Below are 14,542 nucleotides of genomic sequence, written 5' to 3'. Positions count from 1 at the left end.
CGCGCGCGCCCCCTCGCCCTCTTCCCATTCTGTCTCATGCTGTCTATTCCCCCTCCCTCGTTCTCACCCTCGCACGCCAATCACATGTGCCAGAACACTAAACACTGCATTATTTCTATGCTTTTCTTGGGTGTAACAAGGCGGTGCATAATGATCATCAGTTTCATCATCCTTAGACAGGCATCTGCAATCATGGTAGAGCCTTGCACTGTTATCACAAGCCCACAACTGCAGTATATTTGATACTAGTAATTTAAAAACTTCAGTTAAAACTATCCTGAAGCAAGTGCTGATATGATTATCAAACCAATTTATTTCAGGGGAGCACAATTGCCAACAGTGTGAATTATTTCCTTTTAAGTTGCACTGGCTTTTCACTGAGCCTTTTTAACAAGATTTGTATTTGAATTATTTAAAATTTTATGCTGAGTACTAAGAACTGCTTAGAATTTGACTTAAGCTTCTCAGGCTCGTGTTTTTTTTCAGAATCTTGGCAATTTGAGTAATTGTGCTTTCATCCATCACTGTGCCAGATTCCTATCCCAGCCCCAGAAGCAGAAAGAGAATATTGCATCCTTGTGAAAAACACAGTTGGAGATTTGGAGTAATGTATTCTAAATGCTAATAACTGGCATTTTTAATTGGTGTTTTTCAGATTGCCATAATGGTCGTGTTAAGACTTTACTGAATTTCTGTTGCTTATTCTTGCAGTTTGAGAAGGAAATTAAGTATGTCAGGGTGACGAGCAACAATTTATCACTAAAGGATACTGGATGGATGGAACAGTGTCTCAAGTCTCAATGTTCCGAACTTCTAGGAAGTTCTCTGAATAGGAAGTAGTCATAGACATCTCTGTTTGAGTAATTTTAGGCCCTGCATCTTCATTGAGAGAAGTGCAAACAAACCATCAGTGAATGTCGAGCACCTGCCCTCAACACAGGTGGAATAAGTGTGAGGTGCAGTGTGGAAGATGGTAATATACTTAGAGGCTGGTGGAATGAGTGAGCATGACATAATGAAAAGGAGGTTGGCTTTTCAAGGGAGAATAGAGAGCAGCAATAGATGGTAAATTGTGCAGTTTTGAAGCTGTCAGAACAGATTTTTGTGCACAAATCATTGAAAGTGGCATAACAAGTCAACAAAGTAATAAATAATGTCTGGATTAACACTAGTTGGACTGTCATACCCAATTCTGGGCACCATACATTAAGAAGAATGTGAAGGCTTTGGCAGAAGTACAAAAAATATGTACCAGAATGACTGACTTTAGTTTTGAGGATAAAATGGAGAAGTTTGGGAATGTTCTCATTACAGCAGAGAAGTCAGAGATTTGCTAGAGTCTATTAGGATACAGTAAGAACAAAAAAGAAAAGAGAATCCATTTCCAGTGGGTCGAGGGTTGATAATCCAATGTAAGAGTGCAGAAGAAGTGAACCCAGCACAAGGATAATGAGAACTGCAGATGCTGGAGAATCCAAGATAACAAAGTGTGGGGCTGAATGAACACAGCAGGCCAAGCAGCATCTTGGGAGCGTAAAAGTTGACATTTCAGGCCTAGACCCCCCCCCCTTCAGAAAAGGGGGATGGGGAGAGGATTCTGAAATAAGTAGGGAGAGAGGGGGAGGTGGACTGAAGCTGGTTAGAGAAGATACAGTTCTTTTCTCATTTTTCTGTAAAGGTAGAGAAAAACAAAAAGATACCTATGATAAAAAAAATCACTATGGTTCTGCAAATAATCTCAAAGGACCAACCTTTTGGCAAATAATTCAAGAAGCAGAAACCATGCATTTTCAAGTGAGAATTGGATAAATATCTGAAATGCTATGGGGTGTGAACTGGAAACTGAGATTATTATTGGCAAAGAGTCAACACAACTATTATGAATTGTAGTACGGTTTCAGGACACAAGACAGCCACAATCTGACAAAGCCGTAGAATCATAGAATAGATGGCAAACAGTCAGTCCATCATGCCTGTCTTGGCTCCTTTTAGTCTTATGTTTGCCCCTCACCCTGGCATTTTATCATAGTCCCAAATGATTTTCCTTTACATTTTTATGTAAATTTCTTTTTGTAAAGTTCTTACTAAATATGTCTACCAGCCTATCAGGCAGTACATTCCAAATTCCAACCAAATGTATTTCCTTTTGCTGGGATAATGAAGTGTGGGGCTGGACCTATGCCCTCCCTACCTCCTCACCCATACTCTCCTCTCCACCTATCTTCTCCTCTACCCATCTTCAGTCGGCCTCTCTTTCCCCCCCCCCCCCCTATTTATTTCAGAATCCTCTCCCTATCCCCCTTTTTCTGATGAGGGTCTAGGCCCGAAACGTCAGCATTTGTGCTCCTAAGATGCTGCTTGGCTTGCTGTGTTCATCCAGCCCCACGCTTTGTTATCCCAGCACAAGGAAATGCATTTGTTTGGAATTTGGAATGTCCTGCCTGATAGGCTGGTAGACACATTTAGTAAGAACTTTACAAAATAAATTTACATAAAAATGTAAAAGAAAGTCATTTGGGACTATGATAAAATGCCAGGGTGAGGGGCAAACATAAGACTAAAAGGAGCCAGCATAGGCATGATGGGCTGACTGTTTGCCATCTATTCTATAATTCTACGGCTTTGTCAGATTGTGGCTGTTTTGTGTCCTGAAACCGCCTTGCTGATATGTATGGTCACTGCTTTCCTTCCCGGCTGCCCCTCTGGTCCTTGTCACTTCCTCCGCTGCTCCCGCTCCTTCTGTGCAAGAGAAAAACACCGCTGCCCGCTACCGGTAAGTAATTGTAAAAAACTGCCTTACCTTAGCTGCAGTCTTCCGGGTTCGTCTTACCTCCGCTGCTGCTCGCACTCAAAATTTTAAGTCCTACTTGTTACAATCAAAGTTAAAAATAACTTAATTTTCCTGACCATTTGCATAAAAACAACTGGACCACTGCATTTAATATTGATGTTGCAGTTTATTCACTTCCTAAAATAATTGACAAGATACTGTGAATAAGCTTATTGGGCAAAAATCTCAGAGGCAAAGGGTAAACTACAGCAATTGACTACTCTTAAACAAGATAGATGGTACTGCATGATAGCTTCAGTTAAACATTATGCACCCAGATTTTAAGAAAATACTAGATTTTTTCAGTTCTCTCCCCCTCTACAGGCTCAAGTGTCCTCACCAACAACATATGCTCAAGTGGTCATTCATTAAATATAGGCATTATTAATAGTTAGCATCAGCCAGACGTGGGATATACCACAGCCATATAAATCATATTTACAAATAAACTTATTTGAATTTCTTGCATGAGCAATGTTGTATTTTTTTCCCTACCATTCCAGAAAACTCAACATGGGGTTCAGAGAGATCACCTAACTTACTATAGGTCAAGCAATGCATTGATAAATATAGAATCTTAATTTGGGAAGAGATCTGGAATTGCACATAACATGATGTATGTATTACTCGTCTTGACGGGAAAAAGAAAAAGCAGAGGAATACCTGCTGCACAGATTCAGTGCTCTCTCACTGAACAGAACATCCAACCTGTTGTTCAAGTTCATTGCTCTCTCATTGAACAGAATATAAAATGCAGAAGGTGACCATTTGATGCTTTAAACTGGTGCCAGCACACCACAACAGGAGCTCAAATAGCTTTCTGAAATTGCTGGAAAAGCTCAATAGGTCTGGCAGCATCTGTGGATTCAAATCAGTTAACATTTCAGGTCCAGTGACCCTTCCTCAGAACTGATGGTAGCTGGGAAAGCAGTTGGTTTTTATGCAGAAGATAGAATGGGGGAGAGGGGTAAGGAGTAAACAATAGGTGGAAAGAGAGAGGACAGTTGGAGAGAAAAAGGAGTGGATAGTGATCAAAGATAATGGGAACTGCAGATGCTGGAGAATCCAAGACAACAAAATGTGAGGCTGGATGAACACAGCAGGCCAAGCAGCATCTCAGGAGCACAAAAGCTGACGTTTCGGGCCTAGACCCTTCATCAGAGAGGGGGATGGGGTGACGGTTCTGGAATAAATAGGGAGAGAGGGGGAAGCGGACCGAAGATGGGGAGAAAAGAAGATAGGTGGAGAGGAGAGTATAGGTGGGGAGGGGATAGGTCAGTCCAGGGAAGACTGACAGGTCAAGGAGGTGGGATGAGGTTAGTAGGTAGATGGGGGTGCGGCTTGGGGTGGGAGGAAGGGACGGGTGAGAGGAAGATGGGGGTGCCACAATGATGCCACCCGAAGGTTGCAGGAACAGCAACTCATATTCCGCCTGGGAACCCTGCAGCCTAATGGTATCAATGTGGACTTCACCAGTTTCAAAATCTCCCCTTCCCCAACTGCATCCCTAAACCAGCCCAGTTCGTCCTCTTCCCCCCACTCCACCACATAACCAGCCCAGCTCTTCCCCTCCACCCACTGCATCCCAAAACCAGTCCAACCTGTCTCCGCCTCCCTAACCTGTTCTTCCTCTCACCCATCCCTTCCTCCCACCCCAAGCCGCACCCCCATCTACCTCTAACCTCATCCCACCTCCTTGACCTGTCCGTCTTCCCTGGACTGACCTATCCCCTCCCTACCTCCCCACCTCCCCACCTATACTCTCCTCTCCACCTATCTTCTTTTCTCCCCATCTTCGGTCCGCCTCCCCCTCTCTCCCTATTTACTCCAGAACCCTCACCCCATCCCCCTCTCTGATGAAGGGTCTAGGCCCGAAACATCAGCTTTTGTGCTCCTGAGATGCTGCTTGGCCTGCTGTGTTCATCCAGCCTCACATTTTGTTGTCTTGGATAATGATCAATCCAGGAGAACAAATAGCTACCAATCAGGGCAATTATTGGCTAGCAATTGGTTGTGTGTAATAGCAGACCATGTAATAACTAGGCCTGGTGTGAGAGAGTTGGAGTAATGACAGGGGAGAAGGTGCCTCAAACCATAAAATTGTCGAACTCCGTATTGCATCCTAAAGGTTATAGAGGTCCCAAGAAAAAAATGAGGTGCTATTCTTCCTTGCTTATGCTGAGCTATGCTGCAGCAAGCCCAAGACACAGATGATGCCCAGTGAACATGGTGGTGTATTAAAACAGTAAAACTTTGTTGAAAAGGATATGATGTGGAATATCCAGATGGTTGTCAGTCTGGTTTTCTGGCTTGTGCAGATGGTGTCACAAAACATGGTCACGTGTTTCTGGGACTGCTGCCAATGCAGCTTGCTTGGCAAACACAACTTTGAGGATTCTACTGAACTGTCTTCAAGACGACAGTCAGGATTCAGCCCGGACTGGGGCTGCAGACACCACACTGGACCTATAAAGGTTTTCAGAAGCAGGAACACTCACCTGTGAAGTTCTTTACCTTCAAGAGACAGGCCACGAATTTAAAAAATCTAAAAGATAGCCAAGACAGAAATGGTAGTATTTGGTGTTCAGAAAAAGTCATATTTTTACTCAAGACACAGTAGGAACTGCCGATGCTAGAGACAATGAGATAACAAGGTGTAGAGCTGGATGAACAGCAGGCCGAGCAGGAAAGCTGACTTTTCGGGTCTGCACCCTCCTTCAGAAATAGGGGAGGGGAAGGGGATTCTGAAATAAACAGAAGGGGGGAGGCGGATGGAAGGTGGATAAAGGAGCAGATAGGTGGAGAGGAGATAGGTCAAGGAGATGGGGATGGAGCTAGTAAAACTGAGTGTAGTGGGGAGTTAGGGTAGGGATTGGTCAGTCAAGGGAAGACGGAGGTCAAGGAGGCAGGGGTGAGGCAGGTAGGTAGAAGATGGGGGTGCGGGTTGAGATGGGAGGAATGGATAGCTGGGAGACAGGACGGACAGGTTAGGGAGGCGAAGACAAGTTGGACTGGTTTTGGGATGCGGCCGGGGGAAAAGGAGATTTTGAAGCTAGTGAAATCCATATTGATACCATTGGGCTGCAGGGTTCCCAATTGAAATAGGAGGTGCTATTCCTGCAACCTTTAGGTGGCATCGTTGTGGCATTGGAGGAGGCCCAGGATAGGCATGTCGTCCAAGGATTGGGTGGGGGAGTTGAAGTGGTTTGAGAATGGGAGGTGCAGTCTTTTGCTGCGAATCTAGCGTAGGTATTCCACAAAGCGGTCTCCAAGCCTCCGCTTGGTTTTCCCAATGTAGAGGAGGCTACATCAGGAACAGTGGATGCAGTATACACATTAGCAGATGTGCAGGTGAACATTGGTTTGATGTGGAAGGTTACTTGGGGCCTGGGATGTGGGTGTGGGGGGAGGTGTAGGAACAGGTATAGCACTTTCTGCGGTTCCAGGGAAAAGTGATGGGGGTGGTGGGACTCGTGGGGAGTGTGGAGCGGACAAGAGAGTCATGGAGAGATTGGTCCCTCCGAAAGGCAGGTAAGGGCGGAGAGGGAAAAACATCCTTGGTAGTGGGTTCAGATTGCAAGTGGCAGAAGTGATGGAGGATAATGCATTGGATCCACAGGTTGGTGGGGTGGTACATGAGGACAAGGGGGAATTCTGCTTTTGGTGTTATTGCGGGGAGGGGGTGTGAGGGATGAGTTTCAGGAAACGCGAGAGATGCAGTCGAGGGTGTTTTCAACCACTGTGGATGGGAAGTTGTGGTCCTTTGAAAAAGAAGAACACCAGAGATATCGGGAGTGGAATGCCTCATTTTGGGAGCAGATGTGGCGGAGGCAAAGGAACTAGGAATAAGGGATAGCATTTCACACCCACCTTGCTGCAAAAATGCCATCCCCTATTCCCGATTCCTTTGCCTCTGCCGCATCTGCTCCTGAGATGAGGCATTCCACTCCCGGGCCTGTTCCTGTGTTGTACGGTTCTTTGTCCAATGGAAGCATGATAGGATACGATCTGGAGTGGTTTAAAACCAAAGTGGATAAAGCCTACAGATATTTAATCTGGAGACAACGATTATTTCAAAAAACCTCAGATGTGCCATCCTTCTTTATTTACTATCTGTAAAAATGTTTATCATACGTGGGATTGAATAACTGGAGTTTCAGTATTCAGCAGCTTTGGAACTTGCATTATTTAATGAAGTTAGTTATGACAAGAAATTATTCCCTCAGGCCATTAACTTTAAGCAACTGAAAACTGGGTCTTCAAAGAACTGAATGCACAATGGACCATTTTGTTTTGCCACCTGAAATGCTTATTCATACAGCATTGAAGTTGCATACTGTTCTATCCACAATGCCAAGTGCGCAGAAAAAACAACAATCCAACCCCACCCTTTCTCAAACCATTTAACCAATGCAGTTGAAGCACCCTTTCTGGGGGAAAAAAAACCCAGATGAAACAGAATCAACACTGGATAATGTGGATGGGAGGCAATCATCTGCAGTTTTTTTTGCCTCGAACAATAGTTCTCTATTTGTTTTATGCTTGTTTATACATTATAAGTTCAACCAATGCCACATGGGTATCAGTCTTCGCTCATGGCAATGCAGAAGCAAAATCTGTTCAGTATCCACTTAACAGGCCTTTCAGCCCTCCAAGCCTGTGCCAACACATTTTGTCCTTCCATATGAAAACTGATTTCACTTACTGGATCCATATTCCTCCATTCCCTTCCTATTCATGTATTTGCCCAAGTGCTTCTTGAATGCTGCTATTATGTCTGCTTCCACCACCTCCAGACACTTTTCACCCTTTCTGTGAAAAATTTGCCCCCCACATCTCTATTAAACTCCCCCATCGCACCTTGAACTTGTGTCCCCTCGTAATTGACCTTTCCACCCTGGGGGAAAAAGCCTCCTACTTTCCACTCTGTCCATGCCTTTCATATTCTTTTAAACTTCTATCAGATCGCCTCTCAACCTCCTGCATTCCACTGAAAACAAACCTAGTCTAGCCAACCTTTTTTCATAATTAAAATTCCCCCTACCAGGAAACATCCTGTTAAACCTTTTCTGTGCTCTCTCTTCAAAGCATCCACTTCCTTCTGGTAGTGTGGCAACCAGAACTGTACGCAATATTCCAACTAAAGCTCCATAAAGCTGCAGCATAACTTGTCTGTTCTTATACTCAGTGGCACTTGCAATGAAGATAAGTATGCGTTTAGCCTTTTTTTTTAAACTCTTATCTACCCTCCTTCTGACTTCAGTGATCAGTGGATCTGCACACCCAGGTCCCTCTGAATATCAGTACTCCTAAGGGTTTTGCCATTCAGTGCATAATTTCCATCTGTGCTTGATCTTCCAAAATGCTCCATGTCGCATTTGTCCAGATTAAACTCCATGTGCCATTTTTCTGCCCATGCCTTCAACTGATCTATGTCCTCCTGTATCTTTGATTAATTCTCCTCATTATCCGCAACTCCGCCAATCTTTTTATTATCCTCAAACTTGCCAGTTAGACCGGCTGTGTTTTCCTCCAAATCATTTATGTTGCAAATAGCAGAGGCCCCAGCACTGATTCCCATAAGACACGACTAGCCTCACCCCTCCATCCTGAAAAGCATCCTTCCACCGCTACCCTCTTTCTCCTATGATTAAACCCATTCCATACACATCTTTCCAGCTCACCCCGATACCATGTGCCTTCACCTTTTGTACCGGTCTGCCTTGAGGTACCTTGTCAAAACATGAGAGACTAGTCTCAAATAAGGTCACTTCACTGTATTTTGGACAAGGTGAGAGTGCTTAGCAGCCCCTTATTAAATTGTACTGCACTTCAAAAGGAGTCATTACAAGTCATACATAACTGAAGTACTAGAAGAAGGGTGACTAAAATTCAGTCGCAGTGAGCAGTCACCATTCTATCGATCCTGCAAACTCTTCTACCCAGGATTGGGCATTAGTGCAACAAGAGAGACACGATAGCATAACAGTTGAATTACTGGCCCACTAATCAAGAGACCTGGTCTACTGACTGAGTCATGAGTTGAAATGTTGCTGTTGTAATGGAGGATGTAAATTGAAATAATGTAGTAAAATATGGTACAGAAGCTTTTCACAATAAAGGGTCCACTGTTTCCTTTTTGGGAAGGAAATCTGCTTTCCTTATCCAGTCTGGCCTGCATACGACTCCATACCCATAGCGATGTAATTAGCCCTTGCATGGCTTCTGAAAGGGCCTAGCAAGCCATTCAGTTGGTGGCTCACCATTTTATCAAAAGGCATTCACTGGTGGACAAAAATATCGTTGGTTGTGTTAGCCACGTTCTAATGTATTTTTAAAAATTTAAACCATGCCAACATGGTCTTGTTACTCATCGTTGAATTTTTTTTACATCAATACAGTTTCATTGGTATTTATTTTGTGGGGCTGGTCATGTTGATTCAGTCTTGTTCACTTTTAGTTCATGTTCTACAGTAAAATGGTGGTCATTGTTTAACATCTGGAAAATTGTTACATGTATTGACCTTATCATCTTAAGGACTCCATTGTGCTCCTCTAACAGAGAACAACAGAAAATTGTACTGTGCGACACTGAAGTTCCTCTGTAGGGTGTGTTTAGCTCATGATGATTAACTGCATGGGACCTGGATAGTGACATTTTAAGCATTTGATCTTTTTACTTTCACAGTCACGTTTGACATTGATATTGAAAGTAACAGGATGAAGATGTGATTTCGGTTTTCCTGAGGATTTCAGTACAGAACTCACCCATTTGTTTTGAAAAAAGTAGTTCAGTAATCAGCCAAAACAAACTTTATAACTGGAAAAGTATAATGAAAATATTTTTTCAAATTTTGAATGCATGTTTGATGATTGACTTTCCAAGAAATATTCATACAAAGATAGTAATAGGTTTATGTAAAATTAACAGCAAGGAACGTTTCATTCTGTTCCTTTGATTAAAAATGCTCGTAGTCAGGACTTAATGGAATTTTGAGAACATTTTTGTCCCTCCACCTCTAGTAACTGAGCTGTGATACAACCTGAACTAGCAGAACAAAATCTATCTATCTATAGTTGTAAGTACTCAATTTGACATGTCAATTTCAGCCTGGTTCTGGAATACATTTGCCCATATCTCAAAGCAAACTGAATGAGCTGTCATTCAGAGCCAAAGTAGGAAAGCCAGTGATAGACTTAAATATGCTTTCATATGTTTGTCACCAAACCTTTTTCTGCAAATAATAAATGAATCTTCACTTTGTCTAGATCATGCTTACAGCTCATAACCCTTGATGTCACATTAAGTGTCAAATAAATAAGTCAATGGAAAGGAATCTGTTAAACCGATAGAGATGGTTGCTAGCCATGATATAAAGTTAAGTAAAGTTTTGGATCTTAAATAATGGAATTGAGAGTCTGAGATCCAAGGATTCTTAAGTATATGCACAGACCTGCTGGAAATTGAGGGGAGAATATTGAAATTTAGGTTAAATATTACAAATTTTGATTATTGAAAACTATTGAAGGGTTTGGCCATAGCATAGAAAAATGAAACATGGTATTTTGAAAATAATTGGGAAAGGAAGTAACAACTTCAAAGATAAACTTGTAGTTGGCGTAGAAGATTCGATGTAGTTCGTCAAGTTGGCAGTGGAAGCTGGATGTTGTACAGAGTCCTGTCATGTACACAAGTCTAGAGCATAGAATTAATATTGAATTTGGAGTATTCTGCGCAGCTTTGGTTATGCCATTACGAGGAAATAATAATGGTTTAAATTCAGAGTGTAGATTGCTCAAATGTTATCACAGATGAAATATATTATTAACAAGAACAAGAGGTTAAAGTGGCAGGGGGAGGGGGTGTTGACCAATTTGAAGTCTTGCAGGATCAAATGTTATGATGAGACAAATAGTCCCTTTCACTGACTAGCAAGGTGATAATGATGTTAAAAGTTCAATGCTAAAATCAACATTAAAAATCTCACATAGAGAAATGTATATGTGAAACACTGCCACGAACTTTATCTCTAATACGCATGGTTTTAAAAGGAAGTTCAATAATTGCATTTAAATTGGAACATGAGTGGGCGAATGAGATTAGCGTAAGTTGTAGACGATAAACCAGTGAACACTTGTGTAGTTTCTCTCAATTGGAAATTTTTTGGCTATAACTAACTCTATTTAATGAATACTGTAGTATAATTCTATTTGCACAAGCTATGGCGCTTAAGATAGAGGTTTATTTATACACTAAACATTTTCCATTTTAAGTTCAATTTAAAATTTCTTTCTTAAGTGACCTGAAACCTCATTCTAGTTATGACATTATTGAACTTAAATGCATTTTATTTTCAGCCAATTAGCCTGAATGCATATTTCTTTCCTCTAAGCCCCAGAATATAGAGTATTGTTTAGTTCTGTTGATCCTTGAAAATACATAGCCGACCAAATCAGTTTTACGAGGAAAGGTTATCCCTGATGAATTGTCTTTCAAGGGCAAAGTTGTTTCCTGTCATGCAAAAGCCTGTGTCCGAAAAAATCAGTGACGATGAAAATCGCATATTCAGCAATTCAGAAATACGACAATCAGGACTTGATTCAAGGTTACGGAGCTCGATGCTATTACTTTTGAGATTGTGTTTGTAAATTGATTTTCGTCTCTCCTAGGTTTATCCTGATTTACAGATAACAAATGTTGTTGAGGCCAACCAACCTGTCACAATCCAGAACTGGTGTAAAAAGGGCCGTAAGCAGTGTAAAGGGCACCCCCACATCGTGGTTCCTTATAGATGCTTGGGTATGTGGTGTTGCTTTTTTCTTTATTTAAAGTTATTCTTGTAATTGTTTGTAAACATACATGTCTAAAATGCTCCACATTGTCTATTAGATGTTTTCTGAAAATTAATTTATTTTCAACATTCTTGATACTAAGAGCTCCTCGCATAATACCCACATAGTATGCAGCCATAATGGAAGCAGAAGAGAAAATGGTACACCATTCTTTTGTTAAAATCGAGATAAAGTTCACTAGTTCTGAACTAAAATAATTGTATGAAACCTTGAATATCGTGCTTTGTATAATATTCTAACATTTTTGTCAAACGTTTCCATTGCATTTAATTGTCAGGTTTGAATTTTTCCCTGTTATATTGATGAGGGACTATCTTCTCCGCAGTGAGTGGCATTGCTGCCTCTGAACTAGAGCTCTGGGTTTGACTCCTGCTCTAGAACTTAAAAACCAAGAAATGTGAGTTCATAATGTGGTCACACAGATTGAGTATCAACCGATATATTTTTCAACACACTAATAGCGGGTTATAAGAGCAGTAGAGTCTCCTTGTTAGCAATATTAACGTGGAGTGGTACCATTCAAACTTCAGTTTTTGCAACAGGCTAGTGACCTGTTTCAGGAATAATTAGCCATGGAAGCAGACAAGAATCAGAAGCATGTTCCTTGTCCACCTTCACAGGAAACGTTGATATCTATATTAATGAGAATCCTCCAAATCTGCTATCCTAGCTTACAGTTCTTTCTTGACTCTTCAAAGTGTGCCGGTCTGTTCCCGGTTCAATTCCAGAGTGGTTGTGTTGCATTTTTTGGTTGCATAACAGCTTTCCTTTTTCTCAATCGTTCCACTGAGTGCCTTATTTTAGTTACATAAAGTGATTAGTGCAGTTAATACAATGAAGCTAGTCTACAATTTATAAAGTTGGTCAGTACAACAAATCCTGAACAAGGCCTGTTTTTGACCAATGATTTTTACTACAGGTAAGTTCGAAATTACCTAAGGCTCGTCAGCAGTAAGATTGGAGAAGAAGTTGAGAACTTTCTCCTTTCTCCACTTCTCATCAATGTCCCTGACAAGCAGCCCATTTGCCATAAGAAGCAGATAGCTCTGCTCCTGTCTCTACACCAGCTAGACTTGAAGGAATCTCCATGTGCAGGATCCCCTCCAAATAGGCATGGCTTGAAACTATTGCTTTGTTCCTTCATCACCATTGGTCACTTGAGAATGCTGGAACTCCCAAACCACACTATGAATAACCTTAATCACAATGACTGCTGCGGTTCACCGCTGTGGTTTACCAATCTCCTTAAGAGCATTTGGGGATGGACAATAAGTTTTCAGCCCACGAATGAATTAAAAATGTACAAACTCTAATAAGCATCTTGAGAGTTAAAAAATTTATAGTTATACTAGACTAGCATTATTCCAGAGTGAAACCAACCACTGCAATTTTTCTGAAGAAGGGCCCAGACCCAAAACATCAGCTTTCCTGCTCTTCTGATCCTGCTTGGCCTGCTGTGCTCATCCAGCTCTACCCCTTTGTTATCTCGGACTCCAGCATCGATAGTTCCTATGATCACTGCCATATCTAACAGGTTACTCTCATTACTAATTTGAAGTGTTTCAATATTACATACAGACTGTTGTCAGCCTCCCAAAAACTTGCAGCTGTTGCATAGTTGAAAAATCTAACATTCAATCTTGTGTTTCAAATTTTTTTTAAACAATCTACATCCTAAAAGCAAAATGAGCATTCCTCCAGCTGCTGTGCATTCAATCAGCCAGGGATATAAGGTCTTGAAATCCTTTTACCCAATTAGGCGTGCACAATTTCTAATTAATTTTTCAACATATCAGAACTAAATACAAGTACCTTCCCAATGTGACCTATATCCTACCATGAACTATCTAGTTAGGTTGATAAATGATATACTTGGGATAAGTATTTTGGACAGAGAAATGTGTAAATGGAAAATAGGGGAATGGGATGAACTACCTTCAATTCAATAAACAACAGATGACATTGAGTAAATTTAGAATAGAGTATACACAGTATCTCACACATTTGCACAAAATCTCATAAATTCAGCTCAGAAAACAGCTGCATGCTAACAAGTAAGTACAGTGTTGAGCAATGCATCAACTTGGGCTGACCTCCCCAAAGTGAAACTTATGTGGGCTCTTTAATAAGCCAAATTCAGTAAAATATTTCCCGTTGCTGATGTTGAAAGATCAATCCTATTGAAATAATGATTTCTACAACCTCAGAAGTAGAGACGGCCTGGGGATAGTTTTCTCTCTTTCAACAGAAATTAGCATTATGCCACAAGTTGCACTAGCTGTGAGGTGGGGGTTTACCCAAGTTTACTTATCACTGAATGTGAAATTTGCTACAAACCAGTCCACTCAGTTTGAATCATAACGTTTAAAATATTTTTGCTTTGAATAGCATTCCTTGATTTGCTTTTGGTGATTTGGTACAGCTTAATAGAGCTGAATGTGATCATCTCAAAAAAAAGTGAAGCATTTTAATCAGTATACTTATTGACGAGACGCCAAACTTTAAATAACTGAGAACGATTATGTATATAAAACTATTTTCTAGTTTGCTAATATTAACATTGTGTTTTAATTAAAACACAATTATACTCAAATTTGTTATTAATGTTCCTTTCAATCATCTTGTGTCAAAATAACTGGCGTGAATTTAAGAGGAAACATTTGCAGAACTTTACAATGGTGGTTCATTCAGTTTTAGGATGTGGCCAGTGTTGTGACTGGACTGGCTTCCAACATAACATTATGAACTGTGATGATATCAGCAAAAGATTTCATGAGGGCAGAGTCAGGAGGAGAGGGTGGGACACTGTAGGACTGTTCAGAGCCAACAGTTGCTCAAGAAAGCAGCTTGCAACTACCT

At 41.2% G+C, this 14,542-nt stretch overlaps 1 protein-coding gene across 4 annotated transcripts in view; it reads left to right on the top strand.

Annotated features, from left to right (window-relative positions):
- The window catches only part of LOC125457121 (amyloid-beta precursor protein-like), a 163,806-nt gene that overhangs the window by 59,002 nt on the left and 90,262 nt on the right, over positions 1-14,542 (top strand). For all 4 annotated transcript variants that reach the window (XM_048540886.2, XM_048540889.2, XM_048540888.2 and 1 more), the window contains exon 3: positions 11,501-11,630. In XM_048540886.2, coding sequence (XP_048396843.1) covers positions 11,501-11,630 — 130 coding nt within the window. The remainder of the gene's footprint in view (positions 1-11,500; positions 11,631-14,542) is intronic.

The sequence above is a fragment of the Stegostoma tigrinum genome, chromosome 12, assembly GCF_030684315.1.
Source record: "Stegostoma tigrinum isolate sSteTig4 chromosome 12, sSteTig4.hap1, whole genome shotgun sequence".
Taxonomy (NCBI): Eukaryota; Metazoa; Chordata; class Chondrichthyes; order Orectolobiformes; family Stegostomatidae; genus Stegostoma; species Stegostoma tigrinum.
The sequence above is the reverse complement of the archived record's forward strand: the minus strand, read 5'-3'. Positions and strand labels throughout refer to the sequence as shown.